Source organism: Tachysurus fulvidraco, chromosome 17 (genome assembly GCF_022655615.1).
Source record: "Tachysurus fulvidraco isolate hzauxx_2018 chromosome 17, HZAU_PFXX_2.0, whole genome shotgun sequence".
Taxonomy (NCBI): domain Eukaryota; kingdom Metazoa; phylum Chordata; class Actinopteri; order Siluriformes; family Bagridae; genus Tachysurus; species Tachysurus fulvidraco.
Window position 1 is genome coordinate 21,608,922 of NC_062534.1, and position 19,904 is coordinate 21,628,825.

Below are 19,904 nucleotides of genomic sequence, written 5' to 3' on the forward strand. Positions count from 1 at the left end.
ACAGTGTCAGGTGAGTGCGCTGGAAGTGTTGTTGTGGTTTGTCCAAGCCGCATCACTGGAGACATTTTGTTCCTCCACGTCATCGTGTTCTTAACACTTGACACCATCTTTAAAGCTCAGCAGTTAAAAGTGCTAATAGAGACATTTCAGTGCTGGGAAGTTTATAAAGGCCTGTCTTGCCAGATCATTTGGCAACAAAACTAACAAGAGTACAGTTACTTGAAAAGTGATGTCTCTGGCGGTGTCTGGGTTCACCGGCTGGTCAGCTCACGAGGGGCTTTCCACGAGGAAGAGGGAACTGGAGGATATCATTATAAACTATTTTAAAGACCTCAATCAGGAACTGAAGAAAGAGCAACATGGCTGCATTAGTTTACTGAAAGAGAACAGGCTTTAATGGATGTGTGGTTAGCTTCATGTTCATGTTGTACTCAACAGTAACCTGTCAGTCACACTGATTTCCAGTTGGACATTTAATGATCCTGTAAAGATCCTGTTCAGTGAGGTCAATGTTGCAGCAACCTATCAGTTATGCAGATTTCCAACTGGGCGGGTGGGGTGGGGGATGTGAGTGGGGGAGAGATAAAGCTTAAGGTTATTTAACGTTTATTTTGTACTGTTGTAAAGCATAATAATAATAATTCATACAAAACTGGATCGAAAGAATTTTCCTTCCTATCGCGTTTAATTACTTCTAAGAGCTAAAGGTTTTGATTTGTTTAAGAATCTACAAGTGATTAACTGTTTAAATAATATATACGTACATCTGTTCAGATATATAAAATAACCGACACACCAGGGCCGGCTTTAAACGAGACCTCTTGGCCCGTGAAGCGTCACTATCGTTTTCTTTCAGCCAAGGAGCGTGGTGAGACAGTCAGTGAAAGCACACTATATAAACACCACTCAGTGACTAGAAAGTGATCCATCAATGTGCCCTGCCATTGTAATGCACCTAAGACTGATTAAGTCAAAGGCAGCTAAATCATCTGAATTCCTGCTGTGCCTTGGCCCGGCTTGGTCCCTAGATTAAGATGAAAAGGCCTGCGCATTCCTTGTCTGATAATTAATGACGTAACTGTAACGGATGATTGTGTGACCACTTAATAGAGATTTACTTCTCATCTCGTCTCGTACGAATAATTCCGATTATTCCAAGTCCTATGATGAAGAGTTTTCGCATTAGTTTGAATCGTTTTGCTCTAGAATCAAAATAAATGGCAAGGGGTAAAGGTCTTTGCAATAATAGCCTGCGTTCTCTCTTTCGGATTAACAGGAAGTTGTAAATTGTCTTTAAAACTTGATTCGAATCGCAACCAAAATAAACCGAGTATGAAACCTCAATCATTTTGTTATCGCTACAGAAAGATGGAAAAATGTAGGCACTGGCACCACAAAGCCAGGAACAGAACCGATTTCAATCTGATGACCTCTGACCTCATTTTTCTTGCAATCTGACAGGTCATTAAATGGTGCACTGTTGGTCGTTAATCTGGCAGTAAGGGATAAATACACGTCCCCGTTTAAAATCTCAGAAATTGATTTACGCCCCAAAATTCCACACGAACACATCTTTATAAGGCGACTATGACAACACAACTTGGTATTTCTATGGGGAAAAAAATCAATAAATATAAGAGACCCAACACCGTAGGACGTATATTAAAATGTATACGCAGGGAGAAAGCAAAGTGACACTCAGGCTACATTGGGAGACTTTGATGAGTGGCAACCGAACCAGTAGAGCAAGAAAGAATTTTTTTTTTCTGTGTCTTTGTGAGTCATACTGAAGTCCTGATGGAAGGCACCTGCTCGATGGCAGAAGACACTGTGATTAACTCTTTAGGAAAAGTGTCCCATAAAAGCCATCCTCAGAACTTCGAGACCTGAGGTTTCATCCTCTAGCATACCGGAGACTTACTCAAACGTGGATATTTCCAAAGTATATATTACAGAAAAGTGAGATGGCATGAGAAAACGCAACAAGCGGAGGAAATTAGCACCATCCCCAGTTCCATCAGTCAGACGATGAAGGAAGTGCCGCTTTGTCGCCGCTTCCAGAATCACAAAGATATTCTCAATTAACTTGTGAAGGACACCTTCCTATTAACTGGCCATTATGAGAATTAGTCAAGGCAATTATTTTGGAGCATGAACAAAAATGTGCTTCTTAATAAAATTAAAAAAAAAAAGCAAAAAACACTACAGGATGGCGATGGAAAAGAGAGAGATGGATAAGGTTCAATAAAACAGTTGAGATGTTCTCTTCATAACTGAGAAGCAGTTAAGGGTAGCTGGGTGAGATTAATGATGCATATCATTGAAGCCTTGTGTAGTGGCCTCAATATCTATCTCATTCCCTCTGACTAACACAAACACACACACACACACACACACACACACACACACACACACACACACACACACACACACACACACACACACACACACACACACACACACACACAGCAAGTTTCACTCATGAATAATTGCTGACAAAGAGAGCTCAAACAGTGACACTCTGCTGCTTTACAAAATTTCAGCAGCTTAAGATATAAACAAAAGTCAGACATTTGTGACAAAAAAGAAACAAAAATGTTAAGCTTTGGAAATTTTAATTTTATATACAGCCTATGATTAAATAAAATAAATAAATAAATAAATGTTGTTTTTTTCCCAATATTTTCCTAATAAATGATTAAGAGGCAAAAACAAATGACTGGTTATGAATCTATGGATTTGTTTAAAATAAAGAAGTAAATAAAAGTAGATTAAAAAAATACCTTTTCACCTGTAATTGAACAGGCCACCTACACTTCATTAGCTGACACTGATTCAGTACTCCACAGTGCATTACTTTAAAACAGCAAGACCCCAACCATCTCTCTGACCCTGTAAAAGTTAGTAACTAAATACATTTGTTGCTTAATGGATCTCAACATGTCATCCCCGCTCCGTGATTTAAGGCAAGCCTAGGATGGAGAGTGTGCTGAGGTGGAGGCCGGGCTCGGAGTGGAAATCAGGGGCACGGCAGTTTTACAAGATCCCCTGGAGTGCACAAGCACTCTCCATCATCCAGCTGGGGCGTCCCGCTGTGCGAGACTTACGGCCCAACATGTCAGCAGGGACGTGGATAATGCGGGACAGCACGCGGGTTAAGACAGGGCTTTGGGGTCCACTACTTTTCAGTAACAGCTGAAACAGTTCATCCTTTATGGAGCACGCTGTGCTGTACACAGATATATAGACGTACGGGGGAGTTCCGTGTACTCGTGTGATCGCTCCTAACCTCTGCAGAATTAGAAACGTATGGTGCTCCCACGGTGGTCCTTGAGGAACATAATTCAATCAAATGCGATGTCTGCTGAGCATTGTCGCTGGAAGGGCGTGCAGAGCAATTATAGGATCAATAGTCAGTTAAAAGTGAGAGAGAGAGAAAGAGTGAGAGAACCACAGGTTAGGGCTAATTTAGGGCTATATAAATGATGTGGATGGTGAACTTTAAACTCTAATGACCTTTGACAGTACTGGGCAGGCAGGGATTATCTTCTCGTCTCTCTGTGAGAGGTAAGATGAGAAGGCTAAAGCGGAGGTGATTCACAACACAAGAGTGTCCTCCTCCATTTAGAAAGATGAAGGGGGGGTCTTTAGGCAAAAAAAAAAATAAAAAAAATAAGGTACTTAACAATTGCTTAGTAGCTAAACCAGTTGTTTGGCCATTCTATTAAGATCCTGCTGTGGACTCAAGACTCTTCGACAAATCGTGGTACATTTTGAATTAAAATCCCTCAACTTTATATGACGTTAATAGTGTTTATGTCTATGCAAGTCATACAAAATATAACTGCTTATAATGAATCGCTTATAAACAGCTTCTGAAAAATGAACTACTTTTTATCAATACAAAAAAAAACAAAAACATTTTTTTACTAACAGCCACAAAACGTGTCTTTAAAGATCTCAATGTGAATCTAATCAGAATCTGTCCCCTCGTTTGCAGTGAGTGTTCGCGAGTGTTATTCTAGTGTTAAATGAACGCTCAGGGTCCAGTGGAGCCCATAGGGGCCAGGCTAATTTGCTGTGGCAGTCAGGACATAGTGATGGAATGTGAATGTCAGCAAGCTCTTTATTTACACTCTATATAAAACCGACTAGTAATTAACACCGGGGTCCCTCCCGCGCTCAAGTGTAATTGACTGTTTCAAAGGACCGCCACTTCATATTCCAGACTGTGTATTAAAATTACGCTTTCCATATTGCCTACTCCCTTTAAAGATAAGGGTCAGCACTGCTGGCACAGACCCTCAAAACACATCAGATTTCTTTATGAGGACATTAACATTTTGACATATTAATAATGAGTAAGTGTATTAAGCCAGACCTGAGAGGAAGCTTGTGCCATCCTCAAGAGGTGCACATTTCCTTTCTGCAGTGTGGTTTTATTTCTTCTAAGGAGAATGATTTTGTTAGGCCCTTTAAACTGCTTTAATTTTAAAAAATGAACTGTGATTTATCGAACAATAAAACAGAATGAAATGCATGCATCGGCTTCGGTTCTGTAGAATATGCATATGGAAAAAAACAAACACACGGTTTGAACACATAGACGTCCCGAATTAAAGCAAACGAAATCGAATAAGGATAATGTAAACAACGTAAGATTTTAATCCTGCTGCTTTTTCAGTTGGATTGAAAAGCTCATTAACATCTGCTGACTGTTCTACAACATAAACTCTCTACTTGACCAGGAGCGGCAACACGTTTTGTCATCTGTATCGCCCTAACATATGTCCGTATGATCTAAACAACCTCCTTATTGAGAACATAAACCTAACGAATCATTTGCATTTACTAATTTGGGTTAATGTGCATTAATTGATTCCTGGTACTCGAATGTTTTAATTAACACAAGATATAGTTGTTGGCAGTTTGTGTTTGGCAAATTGAATTGAATGTCCTCAGAGGAAAAGACAGGCCATCCAGGGAGTAATTAGTGTTAATTGGCTTTACAGCTGCAATTAACATGTTTTATGTGAAGCAGCTTACCTTGTGTATTAGTAGGGGAAAGAACAGAGCCCATCTTTCTGGGCCGTGTTTCACATAAAGAAAAAAACAATACATTTAAGATCGAGATAGCTGTGATATATCTAACAAAGTTCTGATACATGTTTCTGTTACATGTGACACAAACAAACAAACAAACAAACAAACAAACAAACAAACAAACCAAAAAGAACCTGTCCAAGCTTTAGAACAACTCGTATGTTAATATAAAGACAATGCACTTAATCTAAGTCTTTTAAACTAAACCTAGAACTCATCTACCCTACATCTTTTTTGAGGTCTGTGACCTTCCGAAGAGAGGAGCTGCTCAATCTTGGCGATTTGGGACCTGATGTCAGACGTCTGAAGGTCCTCTTTCTCAAGAAGCGTGGGCGTTCGATCCTCACACACGGGCAGAGACACTTTTCCCAAGCTGTGCAGTCTGGGAGGGGGAGTAACAGTGCAATTCTGACGCAGTCCATTACCCACAGAGCACGCCGCTGGGCTGCCTGGCTGAGCTGAACCAAACGAGATGGGAATTCTGCTCTCCTGTGTAGAGAAACATAAACAGATATAATAGTGTAGATATAATACACTGACTATTCTCATCTGTGAAGGAATGTCAATACAAACGTCAATGCGAACAATTCTGTCAGTTTTTTTTTTAGCTTAATCTTACATAATCGAAAAGACTATTTTTTTAAGATGACGTACCGAGTAACTGTATTTATTCTATAGATATGAGATAACTCCCATGCTGCCAAAACCTAATTCTGCTTCAATTCAAAATGACTGTTGATAAAACTGGCAAAAGCCCACCTTTGGTAATACCAGGGATAAAAAGCATTTATGTCACCCTCTCTAGACAGCATAGCACCTGGCTCTAATAAAGTATGAGACAATAAGTACTTGAGGTAGTGAGAGGTAGTCAGGCTGCTTGTAATTCAGCAGCAAATTTATAGTACAAACACAAATATAATATACGCTCCAATGACCTTCTAAGGTAAGACGACTGTAAAGTCTGCAGTAAAAGTTCAGGCCGTGTCAGAAACTTAAAAAGCAGCTTAAGAAAGTCATATATTTCAATCATGTATATCCAAATATCTTTCTGTGCTCTTTTCCATTCTCTTAAATATAAGACCTTTGGTCTAAAAAAAAAAAACAGATTAAAAAAAAACACATGGCACGATCCTAAAAGAAGCTGTCGGAGAACAAGATACAGATGAATTTTTTAAAACGTTAGTAACAGACATATTAAGTTTCATGAGCTCTCCGGTTTGCTCCACGTAGCCTCTCAGCTTCCTTTCAGACTTGCTACTGATTTATAATCTCAGATTTTTCCCTGTTGGTTCCAATCAAACTTTCATTGAGAAAAAATGCAACCATTTTAGCAAACTAAAATACTTTTTGGGAATGAGGGTCATTTTAAATGCATACTGTATGGAAGTCACCATAGCCTTCTACTCCATGCATGTTTGAGGAACTTACCTTTTCAGCTGAGATTTCAGAAAACGTTTCTTTTATCGCGTTCCATTCCCTGCAGTGATTGTTTTTTCGGTCAGGATGGACGTCTGAAACGTGCGCCTTGTCGAGAGGTCTGCCTGAGTGACAAAGAAAAGACACGACCGGGACACGTGTCCTGAGACGAATGCTATTTAAATTCTATATCTTTTAATTAAACAACAACCTACCTCGCTTTTTCAGTGTGGACTTTGGAAAATCAGGGACACGCAATGATCTGAGAAGGTCCTGGAAGCCAGAAGGCAGCACAGATTTCTGCTCAGAAATGAACACTCTCAGGGGTGCTAAGGGTTTGTTCGTTTGTAACGTTGCCGCACTTTGTGGACCATTCATTTGTGCATCCGTTGTTTCTTTCAAAGGCGCGTCCAACACACGAGATGACCCACATCTATGGCTTCCATCATTGTTATCAGGTTCTATGCCACTAATTTGCACTTCTGCATCATTTGCTTCTTCGCTGAACACAGGATCATTCTGTGTGTTTGAGATCTGTGGATCTGGAGATGCTTCTGCATTTTGCACGTTGCTCTGCGCAGATAAAGCAGAAGTACAGACATCGTCTGTTTTATTTCCATCTTGATCTTCTGCAATGTTAGCCATGATAAACACAGTGCTCTGAGAGGAAGATTCGGCAGGATAGGAAACGGCATTCGACTTGGATTCTGAGATACATTTTGCCTTAGTGACGCTGGTGTGGTTGTCCATATCTTCCAAAATGTCAGGACTTCCTTGTAATTGACTAAAGGATGTGTCAGAAATGGAGGCAGTGGTTAGTATTAGAGAAAGTTCTTCATGAGAAACTTCTGACTCTTGAGGAATGATGCTCTGCTGTGGACTTGAAGTCGCTACGCCTGATTGTCCGTAATTTGTAGGACTCCTGTTATCTGCATGTCCTGGTTCTTTACTGTCTTCCACAAAAATGACTGCTTCTTCAATGCGAGGTTTACTATCACTATTTGTTAAGGCACAGGGAGCCTTATTTATCTCAGGTGCTACAAATTGAAGCTCGACTCCTTTCAAGTCACCGTCCTGAGATGTCTCGGATGTGTGTTTATCTGGTGTCTGGCACTCTTGTCTTTCATAGACACACAGATTCATCTCCGCTAGCATAACCCTGGGTTCAGACGTCACCGGGTCACTGGCCACACCATAAACAGACCTGGTTTGGGGTTCTGATAGCTTAGCGAGACAGATTTCTGTATAACTTTGCACTGTGTCTGAAGGGGAACCATTAGCAAACACTCTGAGCACTGGGGCGCTTTCACGGACGCCAGCTTCTTGTTTGACAGCTGGATCTATCTGCTGATTTGTCACATCAGTTCCACCGACTCTCTCACTTGTCTCTGACTGATCTGGAGCCAAAGCCTCAAGGCCTTCTGAAGGCAGAAGCGCCAGAGTTGTTCGATCCATCTGTGAACGAACATTAACCTCATCGTTTTCTCCGCCTATTGCCGCTTCTTGACACTCAGCAGTCCTTTCATCTACATGAGGAAATTAAATTCATGCATCATTACGGATTGAAAAATAAGAAGTACAGGTAAGCTTTCTTGATAAAGATATTCTGTCAACCCAGGATCCCAACTCCCCCCACATCACATCATTCTGTGTAAAAATATTAGTTTTAACGGCGCCCGGCTTGGCTAGAGAACAGAAGCCTGCATTCCTCTCACCTGGAATGTCTTCATCTTCTTTGCAATGCCTCATATGCTCACAGTTATTCCGAGGACTGGCTTGACAGGCTTCTCCATCTAAAGACGTGTCCCTGTCTACATCAATATCACAGTTTAAGCTGGTAGGAGAATTTGTTTGGATGTCAGAGTCATCCTTCTGAAATAAAACACAGCCCATACTCAATACAGCTATGGTCCCCAATTCCATAAGGAATAATCAACAACAGGAATAATTCCGTAAGGAATAACCTTCCAACAGTAGCCTGCACCGGAATGTTTTATTCCTCTTAGACTACATCAAATCAAATATCAATGGATGACACATCATATTTATTTTTACATTTAATGTTGTGGAACTTCCACAAGACAATCTAGTCCCTGTTATTGCTTACGTTATAATGGCTATAAAAAGTCAACACACTACTGAGATTTGTTAAAGACCTTCTTCTTACACAACGCTTCACAATAACAACTCCAACTTTTTCTCTTTTTTTAAACGACGGATATTTTTTAATCTGTTTATAATTAGGCCGCGATTACGTCTGAATGAATTCGATGTTACTATAGAAATGGTGTTAAGTCTTCATTCATAATAAACAAACAAACAAACAAACAAACATATAAATAAATAGAAAGTCCCTCTTTTAACATCAGCTCTTCATAAATTCTCTAAAGAGTGAAATATCTTTGATAAATAATGTTCCTACCTCCAAGCCATGAATTTCTCTTGCTTGATGTACCAGAAGAGAGGATCGTTGTTGGTGTTTCTCATGAAGATGATCACATGACTTTTTAACAGCTTTCAGCTCTTCCTGGTCTGCCTGCATCTTTGCATGAAGAGTCTCTATCTATTTGACAACACCACAAGCACAGAACCTGCATTTCCTGTGGTATTTATCCAAAATATACAGCATATATTATTTTGGTTTTATGTAGAATTCATCCTTTTCAGATCAGTTCAAATCTTAGAGCTGAAAGTATAGATGCCTAATTCTTTATTACATTCTATTCATGATAAAATCATTTACATTATTTAAAAATTTTTATTTTTATTTTAGGCCATTTAACCTTCTTTGTGGTGTAATAATTAAGCATTTTTCAGATCTACCTCTTCTTCCAAAATCGTTTTGGTACGTTTGTAGTCGTCGATCAAGCGCACAAGTCTGTCCTCTTTTTCTTTACTCATCTCTCGGACCATTTCATGTTCTCGTTTAAGGACCTGCAATGAAATTAATCACCCGGAAAATTTTTAATGCAATAGTCGATTTTTATGCGTTTATTCAACCCGGACCTAGAGTTCTAAACAGACAGGGGCGCTCATACAAATCAGCAGGGTTTTGTCACGTTAATAATGGTTTTAATCAATGAATAAATATGTGAATTAAACGGAGGCATGGAGCCTATAAAGCAGGGGGCTCGGTAAACGGGCAATAAACATGCTTAGCATTATTGAGTTGCAAGTCGGGCTTCCTAAATGTGATTGAATATACTCTCTGTTGTGTTTATGAGACACAATCATTATATTAATAAATGTACAGAACCTTTCTGAGGGAAGGTCAGTGTGCATTAGACTAGTTTTTCTACTTCTTGAGAAAATTTGAGTTGCTACATGAGTTGCAAAATACATCCAAAATAAAAATAAAAAAAAAACAATATTCACAATTATTGCCACTCCTGGATTTAGGAGCTCCTTCTTTTGCCAACTTAAGAGCATCGAATCTTCTAGCGGTGGCTCAAGTGGTGAAGGCTCTGAATTGTTGATTGGAGGATCAGGGTTCAAGCCGCAGCACTGAAAAGCTGCAACTGTTGGGCCCTTGAGCAAGGCCCTTAACCTTCTCTGCTCCAGTATTGCTGTATCATGGTTGACCCTGTGCTCTAAATCCAAACTCCAACATTGGGATATTTGAAGAAGGAATTTCACTGTGCTGTGACGTAATAAACTTTTCTAATGCTCTGGAGAAAATTGGAGAACTATGATCTCTTCAGTTCTTCCCCAGTAATAGATAATGTCTGGGCTCAGGGAAATGACATGGATTTGGATCGTTGCACTGTCTTTACATTTTGTTTTCACCTACCAATGAACACAAATGGTGACAGTCCATTCCAATAAATAGAAATCTAAATATTGAATTAATTTATATAGCCATGCCACAGAAAGAGTGTATATTAGAAGTAAAGCTACACCAGTGGTGTCCAAACGTATGGCCCAAACTCCTGCTTGACTGTAATGACAACCTGCACCTCCGACGGCCTTTTCCAGAAAAATTTACTATGTGTTTGTATACTATAGAAAATTGAAAAATGTCACTTTTAAAGCAAAATCACAGAGGTGTCATATCAACTTAATCATAAATTATGCTTTCTTGTCTGTGTCAGTTTTTGTGTTTCCTGTGACACCCATGTAAATCCATCACCTTCACAACATCTGAACCCAATTTGAGATTCAGCCTGGAACTGTATCGTTTTTATGACATGTGAGCCACGCTGTTTATCATGCCAGAAATTAAGTATTTATTCAGAACTAAGTTCATGTTCCTCAAAAGTTTTACAAATATGTGTTTTGATCGACTTAATACATAAAACATATGTTAGAAGCCTTAAATGAGGATATATGCTTCTGAAATGTGAATAAAAAAACTGGGATAGTATTTAAACCAAATAAAGCTAGCAATACACACACACACACACACACACACACACACACACACACACACACACACACACATACATGATGTGTATGATGCAAACGCATGATGTTATATGACAGACTAACCTGGTACTCCTCTGTGTGTATGTGGAGCTGTTGCTCAGTTCGGCTCACAGCCTGCGTCTGGGTCTGTAGCAGCTCCTGTGCATGTTGGAGGGTGTGCATAAGCTCCTGACACACACACACACACACACACACACACACACACACACACACACACACACACACACACACACACACACAAAGCCCACTGAGTGAGATGCATTGCCAGCTTAAATTCAGGATTATAGTGAAATGTTACCGCTTTTTTCTTCTTCTTCTTCTTTTTTTTTTTTTTTACCAGAACCTATATTATGATTTTTGTATACCTTTGAAATATTGTGCCTGGAAAAACAGTAGCCAAAGAGTCCGGCGCTAATAAATGTACCTTCTTCTCTGCTCTTTCTACAGCAATTTCATTTCTCATCTTCTTATTCAGTTCAGTCTCCTACAAGCAGACAGGTCACTGTGCATCATCTCGGCAGATTCACGCTTCCTCTATTCTCGCCATATATCTTATTTTCTTTTGAGAAATAAAACATACCACAGTCAGCCTGTGTTTAAGCTCCTGCAGTTCCTGGGCTTTCAGGAGGCAATAAGCACTTTTGTCTCCGGATCTGCAGATGGACACGACTTTGCTTTTTACCAGCTCACTGTTTAGCCTCTCCACATCCTAAAATACAGAGTTCAGGTTAGTCTTGGGTGTTTAACCCTTTCATGCATAGTGAGACAGTCAATTTATAGCACTTCCTAATATTTTATATTAAATATAAGATGTAAATCATTAGCATTATTGTAAAATAAGCATTCATTTCTGTAGCTCTTTACAAAATTTCCACATAAAGACGTAAAAAAAATAAATTTAATAGCTTGATTAGTTTATCTGTTTATTTATTATTTTTTTATTAGGGATATTTTTGGGTGGATATTTTTTCAACTCCTTGCATCAGGTTGCATCTTTTAAATCCTGGATGTTAAAAACTTTGAACAATAGAATTATTTATGATTATTATCCCAGGCATGGGTTCTGATTTTAGCCTATTTCACTCTACGTAATTAAACAAACAAAAAAAAAAGCAATGAAAACCTGTAAGAATCTGCATGTGCATCTAATAAAATATATGCATTTAAAATGATATATTTTTTAATTAATTAATTATATTTGTTTGTTATATTACATTACCTTTTTCAGGGCAGCAATTGTAGATTCTTGTTTTTTGTTGATGGACACAATTTTCTCGTTAATCCGCATTGCCTCCTCGACTTATACAAAATACACACACACGTATCAAATTAAATTGCACAGTAAAACGTCCCTTAGCATTTTTCAGCTGTGCTAATGAGTGTATTAATACAGACCATACAGTTTGTACAGGAGAAATCTGTTGCTTACAAAAAACATGTCTGTTTTACATAAATACTGATACAGCTGTTTGGAAGGAGCAGATAATAATGTTTATTATACCATCCCTTCACGTAAACTCTATTTAAACATGACCTTTAATATGCAGTCACTCACTATCACCAGTGCAGACATTCGTGAAAGAATAAATCTTCTTCTATATCTAAGATATGTTGCCTGAAATAAAATAGCAGACAGTAATTTCAGCTTGGATTCACCCTCGCAAGCTGTCTGAGATCTCGTGCTTCAAAAAGCAGGCTAATTAACCGAGCTTTACTCTGGTTTTTAACATATAAACATCTTAAAATTCCTGAAAACTCAGATTGAAGACCAAAAATTTTTATATAGCACCGAAAGAATAAATTACTTGACCTTGAATATTCACGTTTGATAGAAAAAAGGTCAAAGCTATATTATATACGTATATAAAACATACATACAGTATCTATTCTGTTCCTCTAAATAACTGCTTCAGTATGGTGTATATTTGGACATTTTCATATAACTTGGGAATAAAACTCGTGGCGGAATCTCTTTGTCGTGGCCCGGGTTTGAATCCCGAGCAAGGAGCTAACCCAGCCACTGAAGAGCTAACTCTCAGAGCCGAGCCCAAGCACGGATAAAATGGAAGGGTTGCATCAGGGAGGGTATCTGGCATAAAACATGTGCCAAATCAAATACGCGGACCAGATGATCGGCTGAGGTGTCTCCGAAAAAGGAGCAACCAAAACAAACTACAAAGTTCCTTCTACCACCTTATTACAAAAGTTTTTTTGAAAGTTGTTGCTAACCTGTAAATCTTCTGTAAAACATCTCCTTAAAGAAAGATCCGATCTTCCGAAAACTGATCGATGCTTTAAAATCCGCTAATATTAGCATATAAATTGAAGTCCTGTGAAATTGTCGTACGCCGCTCTGGATATGGGCTTCTTGCCAAATGCCGTAAATGTAAATGTCAATTATTTTAGTATTAAATGAATCTCTGGTGACAATAAAAATTAAACTCTAAATAGAAAATATGTATGGAAATACTGTGATTAACTGTGATTTGCTGACACCGTATAGACGTTGTGCGGTTACAGAAAGTCAATCGACACTTTCTGATCAATCAGAGTGAAAACTTTAGACTTATTGAGGATTATAGTGCAAGAAAAAAAAATGATGATGACTTGATGTACTGTGTAATGTGCTTTTCTCTGACACCTGACCTACCGTTCTGCTCCAGTTTCTCATGCACCTGTCTGACCACGGCACACTGCCTTGATATCGTCCTAAAACGCTTCTCCACCTCTCCCAGCTGATTCAGATGGCTGTCCCTCACCTGAGACTGCAGCTGCACCTTCTGCTCCTGGAAAGATTTTGCTCTATAACTCCCCCTTTTGGTGATATCAGCCTCAAAGATCTGACCAAGACTAGGATTGTTCTCTTCTATCTATATTTCAGAAAGGAGTTTTTAAAGGGTCTTAATCGTTTAAGACCATGCTGGGTTTTCTTTCTGGGGCAGAAGACCTTTGTTTAACATCTTAGATAAGTATATCGTCTCCCTCCCAGATAAGGATTTCATTTTTACCCATGCCTGAGGGACTTTTATGAAACTTCCTCCCCCAATTCTATCGTTACTTTCTGATTGTCTGTATCAAACAGATTTTCTTTCTGCCACTTGAAAGGTTAAACAGAGCGAAGCTTCGATATAAAATATTTTAATGGTGGTATTTTCTTTGCTGCACTGGCAGCTCTCAAGTGTCACACACACACTCCCTATCCGTTACTTGTGATGAGCCACTCTCTCCTCCCCTCATCCTCCTCTTTAATTTCTCCCTCTCCCACTCGACTCTGTCAACAATTTATATTATTGTAAATCCTTACCAGCTCGCTTAATTTCTTCTCCGAACTGTACTTGGACAACTGTAAAACAGTAGTAAAAGCAAAAAGTTTGTTAAGAGAGTTCTTTTATTCCTTTTTGACCTATAAATGAACTTCTATACACGTACAGTATAACTTACATGGTTCTTCCTTTAGACGTCACTCACTCGTGTGTGTACAGTTTATACACACGTATGCATGTCTCATATTTAGATTACACAAAACGGTGCGAAAAACGTCGTGTTGATGACAGACAGAGATCATAGAGAGATGTGACAAGTCTATAACAACTCAAATAAGTATCTATGTAAGTAAAGCTGTCATAGATACTCATGGATACTGGCAAAATATTTTTTTAATCTTCAACTCCACCACCATCGCCATCACTCGAAACCTCTGGTGTTTCGAGTGGTTAAGGCTCAAGGATGTTGAATGGAAGTTCGGGGTTCAAGCCCCAGCACTGGCATGTTGAAACTGTTGGGGAATTGAGCAAGTCCCTTAACCTTCTCTGCTCCAGGGGTGCAGTATCATAGCTTTCCCTGTGCTCTGACCCCAACCTCCAAAGTTGGGGCATGTGAACAAAAGAATTTAGCGGTAATAAAGGCTTGTACTGTATGCCCCAGTTTCATTTAATTGGCTGAATCAATACCAAGGTTCAGTGAAGCTGTTTTAGATGATTTTGGCGACCCAAGAACCTTAAGGAATTACACAAAGACACAAACATCACCGACATTGTGTCATATGTTTGACAAATACAGACACCCATGCAAAAGGTCAGCCATGAGATGATTTTTCCCACTGGTGATTTAATCAGCGGAAAATGGCGACAGCACACGTACCTGCAGCGACTTCAACTCTTCCTTTAGGCTGCTAATCTCTTTGTCCTTTAATTCAGCACTCAGTTGGTGTTTCCCCTTTTGAATTCATTAAAATATCATTAGCCACATTTGCATATTACAATATATTATTATGTTTGACTAGCACAAGCATTAGATTAGGGTGTATAAAGAAAAGCTACCTTTTCTTCTTCTATTCCTTGAATCTGAGCCTGAAACTTAACATAGTATTTAGTATTAATGGGTATTCGGTGCATCTGAAAGTTTTTGTACTGTAAACTTTATATGAACCGAACTTTTTAAGTTATTTAAGAAAAAAAGACTGCATACAGACCTGCTTTCTAACAGCAGTGAGGGATTCGGATCGTTCGTTTGTCATCCTGCTGATTTGATTTTGTAAAGACTCCTAAAAATATATTGCAAAATATTTGAAGCCATACTAATTTCATACAGATAGCATATACAAAGAAAAAAAAAGCCTCTTGTTGGAATACACACCTTCTGCCACTCTAGTTCTTGCTTCTCCAGGACGAGTTTACAGACCTGAGCCTCGTGACGTGTCTCAGCATCCTGAATGTAAATTGTTCTCACGTGGATATATACAAAAAAAAACCCTTTGTTACCTTGAAGTTGCTGATATTTACAATAAACTTCAGGCTATACAGTACACACATAGTCTCTTTAAAAAAAAAAGGAAACAAGATATACACAAATCACATTTTAATGGCTTGTGCAGCTTGTTTGGGAAACCACCGGTGCATTAAAGAGGAGATATTAGCACAAAGACTTCCTCGTCCTCCTACAGGAAAGGTAAAAGTCAATGGCTTTCTACACGGTCACTTTTTATATCTATGTAGGAGTTTATTTATATGTTCCCATTAAAGTGTGTTACAGGCATAGCATACACTTAAAAATACACACCAGGTAAAGCTAAACAATAAATTCAGTAGAGATTTTGCCCAGAAAAAAAAAAAACAGAGAATTAAATTTGGTCATCGGAGTAAATCTTAAAAGGAGAAGAGCTGATTTATTAGCTGAAAAGATATCAAAGGGATTATAAAACTAAATACTATAAACTTCAGTATAAAGAACTAACAGTAGAAAATGAAAAATGTACAATTAGACAAACTAATTTGTTTATGCATGGTGTGACATGATTAACCCCACTGACTAAACGGTTGAAATTCTGCATATATTTGTACCTTGTTATAAAAAAAGAAGTACTTAATGAACATTAAGAGATGCACAATGTTATACAGCTGAGTAAGACGAACCTGACAGCCGTCCTCTGCCTCAACCTTCAGCCCAATAAACCAGGAAACTACAAAGTGTTAGTTTAATGGCATGCCTGAGGAGCGGACTGATTTAATGCCTTTGTTCCCCCAACAGCATGATAATAACAATAAAAAAGAGAGCAATCCAATGCTTAGTTTTGGTCTTACAACTTTTTACGTGTACAGTGTCAGCATTTAAGTGCTTGCTTGAGGGAAACAGTTTTACAAGCATGAAGACGTGAATGTGGCAGGTCCTGCTTGCGTGACCCCGTGCTGATGTAAATGCACTCATGTACAAACGGACGAGAAGAGCTGTCATCGTCTTCATTCAAAAACCCATAATACCACATTCCGAACAAATGATTTATTTCTATTCTATCTGTATTTCACCGAATAGAGCTCTTACATAACTAGAACTATAACTATAACTGAAGGGCACTAGCAGCAATCATGTAATCTTAAAATACGAGGACATTTACTGTATGCTGTGATCTTCCTATCTAATCTCAATACACTGAAAGAAAATACTCATGAAAAAAATAAAAATAAATAAATAATAATATATTCATCTTGTTTTGAACAATAAGGGAATTCAATCTTTATATCATATCTTTTTTTTATTTCTTTTCATTAATCTATAGTTGAAAAGATGGACCAATTTTTATTATTAATATTTTTTTTAATAATAGTTATAGTAATAGTAATAGTTTTTTTTTTAATTAGTTTTTTAAACCAGAGCTTTTTATTGTGTCTGCATGCTGAGTCACTGTAAGGAGCTAAAGACCTCACCACATACCAATTTCATCAATAATGGACATGCTGTAAGGTCTGATGGACCATACCCTGTGAATGTACAGTTCCTCCACTGCTTCCAGGAGGCTCGTCTTAAATTCAAGAAGCTGTACTGAAATTATTCCACTGTCCGTTTCGGGTACAACGTCTGACGACTTCAGTTTGTAGTTATCACGATCCAGGTCAGGCTAGAATTAGGAAAAATATTTTTAAAAAAAACAGCATTTCTATTTCTATAAATATACCTGATTATGCTATTTTATGATAATTTTATTCTTCTTTACTCACCACAGCCCCGAGAAGATGCGTTTCAATGTCAGCGCTAAACTCCATTTGACTCTGAACAGATTACCTGGCTGTGAGGTCACAGAAATGCAAGAAATACAAAACACAGTTAAACTGTTCAATCATTCAAACACCCACTGTCACGGTCAGTGCATTATCAAGTACAAATACAGCCCTGGCACCGATCTGGATGAACCTTTCTAACCCATCAAGGTAAAAATGATGCCAGGTCAAGACTGTAATAGGGGTCAAAGCTATAAAAGCTGAACGGACAGATTGCACTGTCATTGGGATGAAATTATACAAGTTATATAATTTGACCTGTGGTTGGTCCCCTGTATCCTCACCAGTTCCTGACATTAGAAGTGGGAGGTCTTCACTTTGCCTGATGCTTTAATAGAAGAAAGGATTTTGTCCATTTAGCTGGTGCTGTTATCAATCATGTGCAGGAATTAAATGACCCTGTTAGAATTTGCTACTATCACAAATGACCTGGGGGTGATGTCTTTATTTGCTTCTTCACTGATTCACTTCAGCAGATATTAAACAATTTTATAAGCCATGAAAGGCAAAATTAAAAGGACACCATCCATATAATGGGATAATTCCCTGCCTACAGCATGATGGTTTGCATTACCTTCTGTGAACTATTTCATAATGGGGTCTGTTGACTGGCAGTGTTCATGACTTCCTGCAGCTGATAGTGGGGGGGGGGGGGGGTGTTTGTTTGTTTATTTATTTTGTATATCCAAGTTGAATTGGGTTTCTGTATGAGGATATTGACCCCTCTGACATAAACGTTTACTACTGTAGCTTGGAGCGTCTCAGCATGTCCTTGAGAGCAAAGAATGCAAACATGCATTGTGTGAACACATCATTTGCCAATGACATTCAGGGTTAGCTACTAAAGCCCATTGCCTCATGTGAGGATTGAACAAATAACCTTAAGATTATGAGACTGATGCACTACCTACTGCATTAAGAGGCTGTAAATACTGCTGCCCTGGGAGATTTCCAGGGACAGGAGTTTGTGGTTTAAACGGAACAAGCTGGAAAGTAACTTGTTACTTATTAAAATGAGACACAATGTTTTGTGTCCTGTGGAAAAATTCCCAAGAGAATTGGAAACAAACGTTCCATGCCCAATGTGAGGCTCAAACTCACAGTGTTCAGATTCAGGTCTGTGTTAAACAAGGCTGTGTTAAAAATGGTCCTGACAGTTTTCCAGGGTCGGTGTTAGCTGCTTAAACAGAACAAATTAGCAAGTCACCCATTTATTCCTTAAAATGAGACAAGGTTTTTGTCCTGTGGAAAACTCACAAGCCGATTGGGGACAAATCTGTCATGCCCTGTGTGAGGATTGAACTCACAACCTTCAGATTATGAGACTGACGCGTTACCTACTGCACTAACAAGGCTGCAGAAAACGATTCCCTGGCAGTTTTCCAGGGTCGGTTTTAGCAAGGCTGCAGAAAACAGTTCGGTGTCAGTGGCTTAAACAAAACAAATTTGCAAAACTGCCATTTATTCCTAAAAATGAGACAAAATTAGCAAGTCGCTTAAAATGAGACAAGGTTTTTGTCCTGTGGAAAACTCACAAGCAGATTGGGGAAAACTGTGTCATGCCCTTGTTAGGATTGAACTCACGACCTTCAGATATATGAGACTGACACGCTACCTACTTCGTGAAGGTCGTACCTACTGCCTATTCCTTAAAATGAGACAAGGTTTTTGTCCTGTGGAAAACACACAAGCAGATTGGGGACAAAAGTGTCGCGCCCTGTGCGCGGAATGAAATCACGACCTTCAGATTATGAGACTAATGCACTACCTACTGCGATAAGGCTGCAGAACATGCTTCCCTGGCAGTTTTCCAGGGTCGTGTTAGTGGCATTAAAAAATAAAAATTAGCAAGTCAGCCATGTGTTCCTTTAAATGAGACAAGGTATTTGTCCTGTGGAAAACACACTGGGGACAAAGCTGTAATGCCCTGTGTAAGGATTGAACTGACGACCTTCAGATTATGAGACTGATGCACTACCTACTGCACTAACAAGGCTGCAGAACATTCTTCCCTGGCAGTTTTCCAGGGTCGGTGTTAGTGGCTTAAACAGAACAAAATTAGCAAGCCACCCATTTATTCCTTAAAATGAGACAAGGTTGTTGTCCTGTGGAAAAAAGATAGGGGACAAAAGTGTCATGCCCTGTGTGAGGATTGAACTCACGACCTTCAGATTATGAGACTGACGCGCTACCTACTGCGCTAACAAGGCTGAAGAAAACGTTTCCCTGGCAGTTTTCCAGGGACGGTGTTAGTGGCTTAAACCGAACAAAATTAGCAAGTCACCCATTTATTCCTTAAAATGAGACAAGGTTATTGTTCTGTAGAAAACTCACAAGCAGATTGGGGACAACTGTGTCGTGCCCTGTGTGAGGATTGAACTCACGACCTTCAGATTATGAGACTGACGC

The 19,904-nt window shown here is 38.9% G+C and overlaps 1 protein-coding gene and 1 non-coding gene across 10 annotated transcripts in view; both read right to left on the bottom strand.

Annotated features, from left to right (window-relative positions):
* Positions 1-4,642: 4,642 nt before the first annotated feature.
* The window catches only part of LOC113635723 (coiled-coil domain-containing protein 73), a 68,143-nt gene continuing 52,881 nt past the window's right edge, over positions 4,643-19,904 (bottom strand). For 2 of the 9 annotated variants that reach the window (XM_027135327.2, XM_027135326.2), the window contains exons 3-20: positions 17,436-17,503; positions 17,198-17,335; positions 15,580-15,651; positions 15,416-15,487; positions 15,264-15,299; positions 15,085-15,159; positions 14,249-14,287; positions 13,595-13,730; positions 12,164-12,243; positions 11,525-11,653; positions 11,369-11,428; positions 11,008-11,112; positions 9,343-9,453; positions 8,942-9,082; positions 8,235-8,391; positions 6,735-8,045; positions 6,532-6,644; positions 4,643-5,592 (exon numbers count right to left, since the gene is read on the bottom strand). In XM_027135327.2, the coding sequence (XP_026991128.2) occupies positions 5,311-5,592; positions 6,532-6,644; positions 6,735-8,045; positions 8,235-8,391; positions 8,942-9,082; positions 9,343-9,453; positions 11,008-11,112; positions 11,369-11,428; positions 11,525-11,653; positions 12,164-12,243; positions 13,595-13,730; positions 14,249-14,287; positions 15,085-15,159; positions 15,264-15,299; positions 15,416-15,487; positions 15,580-15,651; positions 17,198-17,335; positions 17,436-17,480 (3,102 nt within the window). In that variant the 5' untranslated portion in view covers positions 17,481-17,503 and the 3' untranslated portion in view covers positions 4,643-5,310. Of the gene's footprint in view, positions 5,593-6,531; positions 6,645-6,734; positions 8,046-8,234; positions 8,392-8,941; positions 9,083-9,342; positions 9,454-11,007; positions 11,113-11,368; positions 11,429-11,524; positions 11,654-12,163; positions 12,244-13,594; positions 13,731-14,248; positions 14,288-14,385; positions 14,941-15,084; positions 15,160-15,263; positions 15,300-15,415; positions 15,488-15,579; positions 15,668-17,197; positions 17,336-17,435; positions 17,504-19,904 lie in introns of those variants that run through there. The other 7 variants (XM_027135328.2, XM_027135334.2, XM_027135330.2 and 4 more) reach the window with 7 other exon arrangements.
* trnam-cau lies at positions 19,633-19,705 on the bottom strand. Its single transcript has one exon. It is a non-coding gene; the product is annotated as a tRNA-Met (tRNA).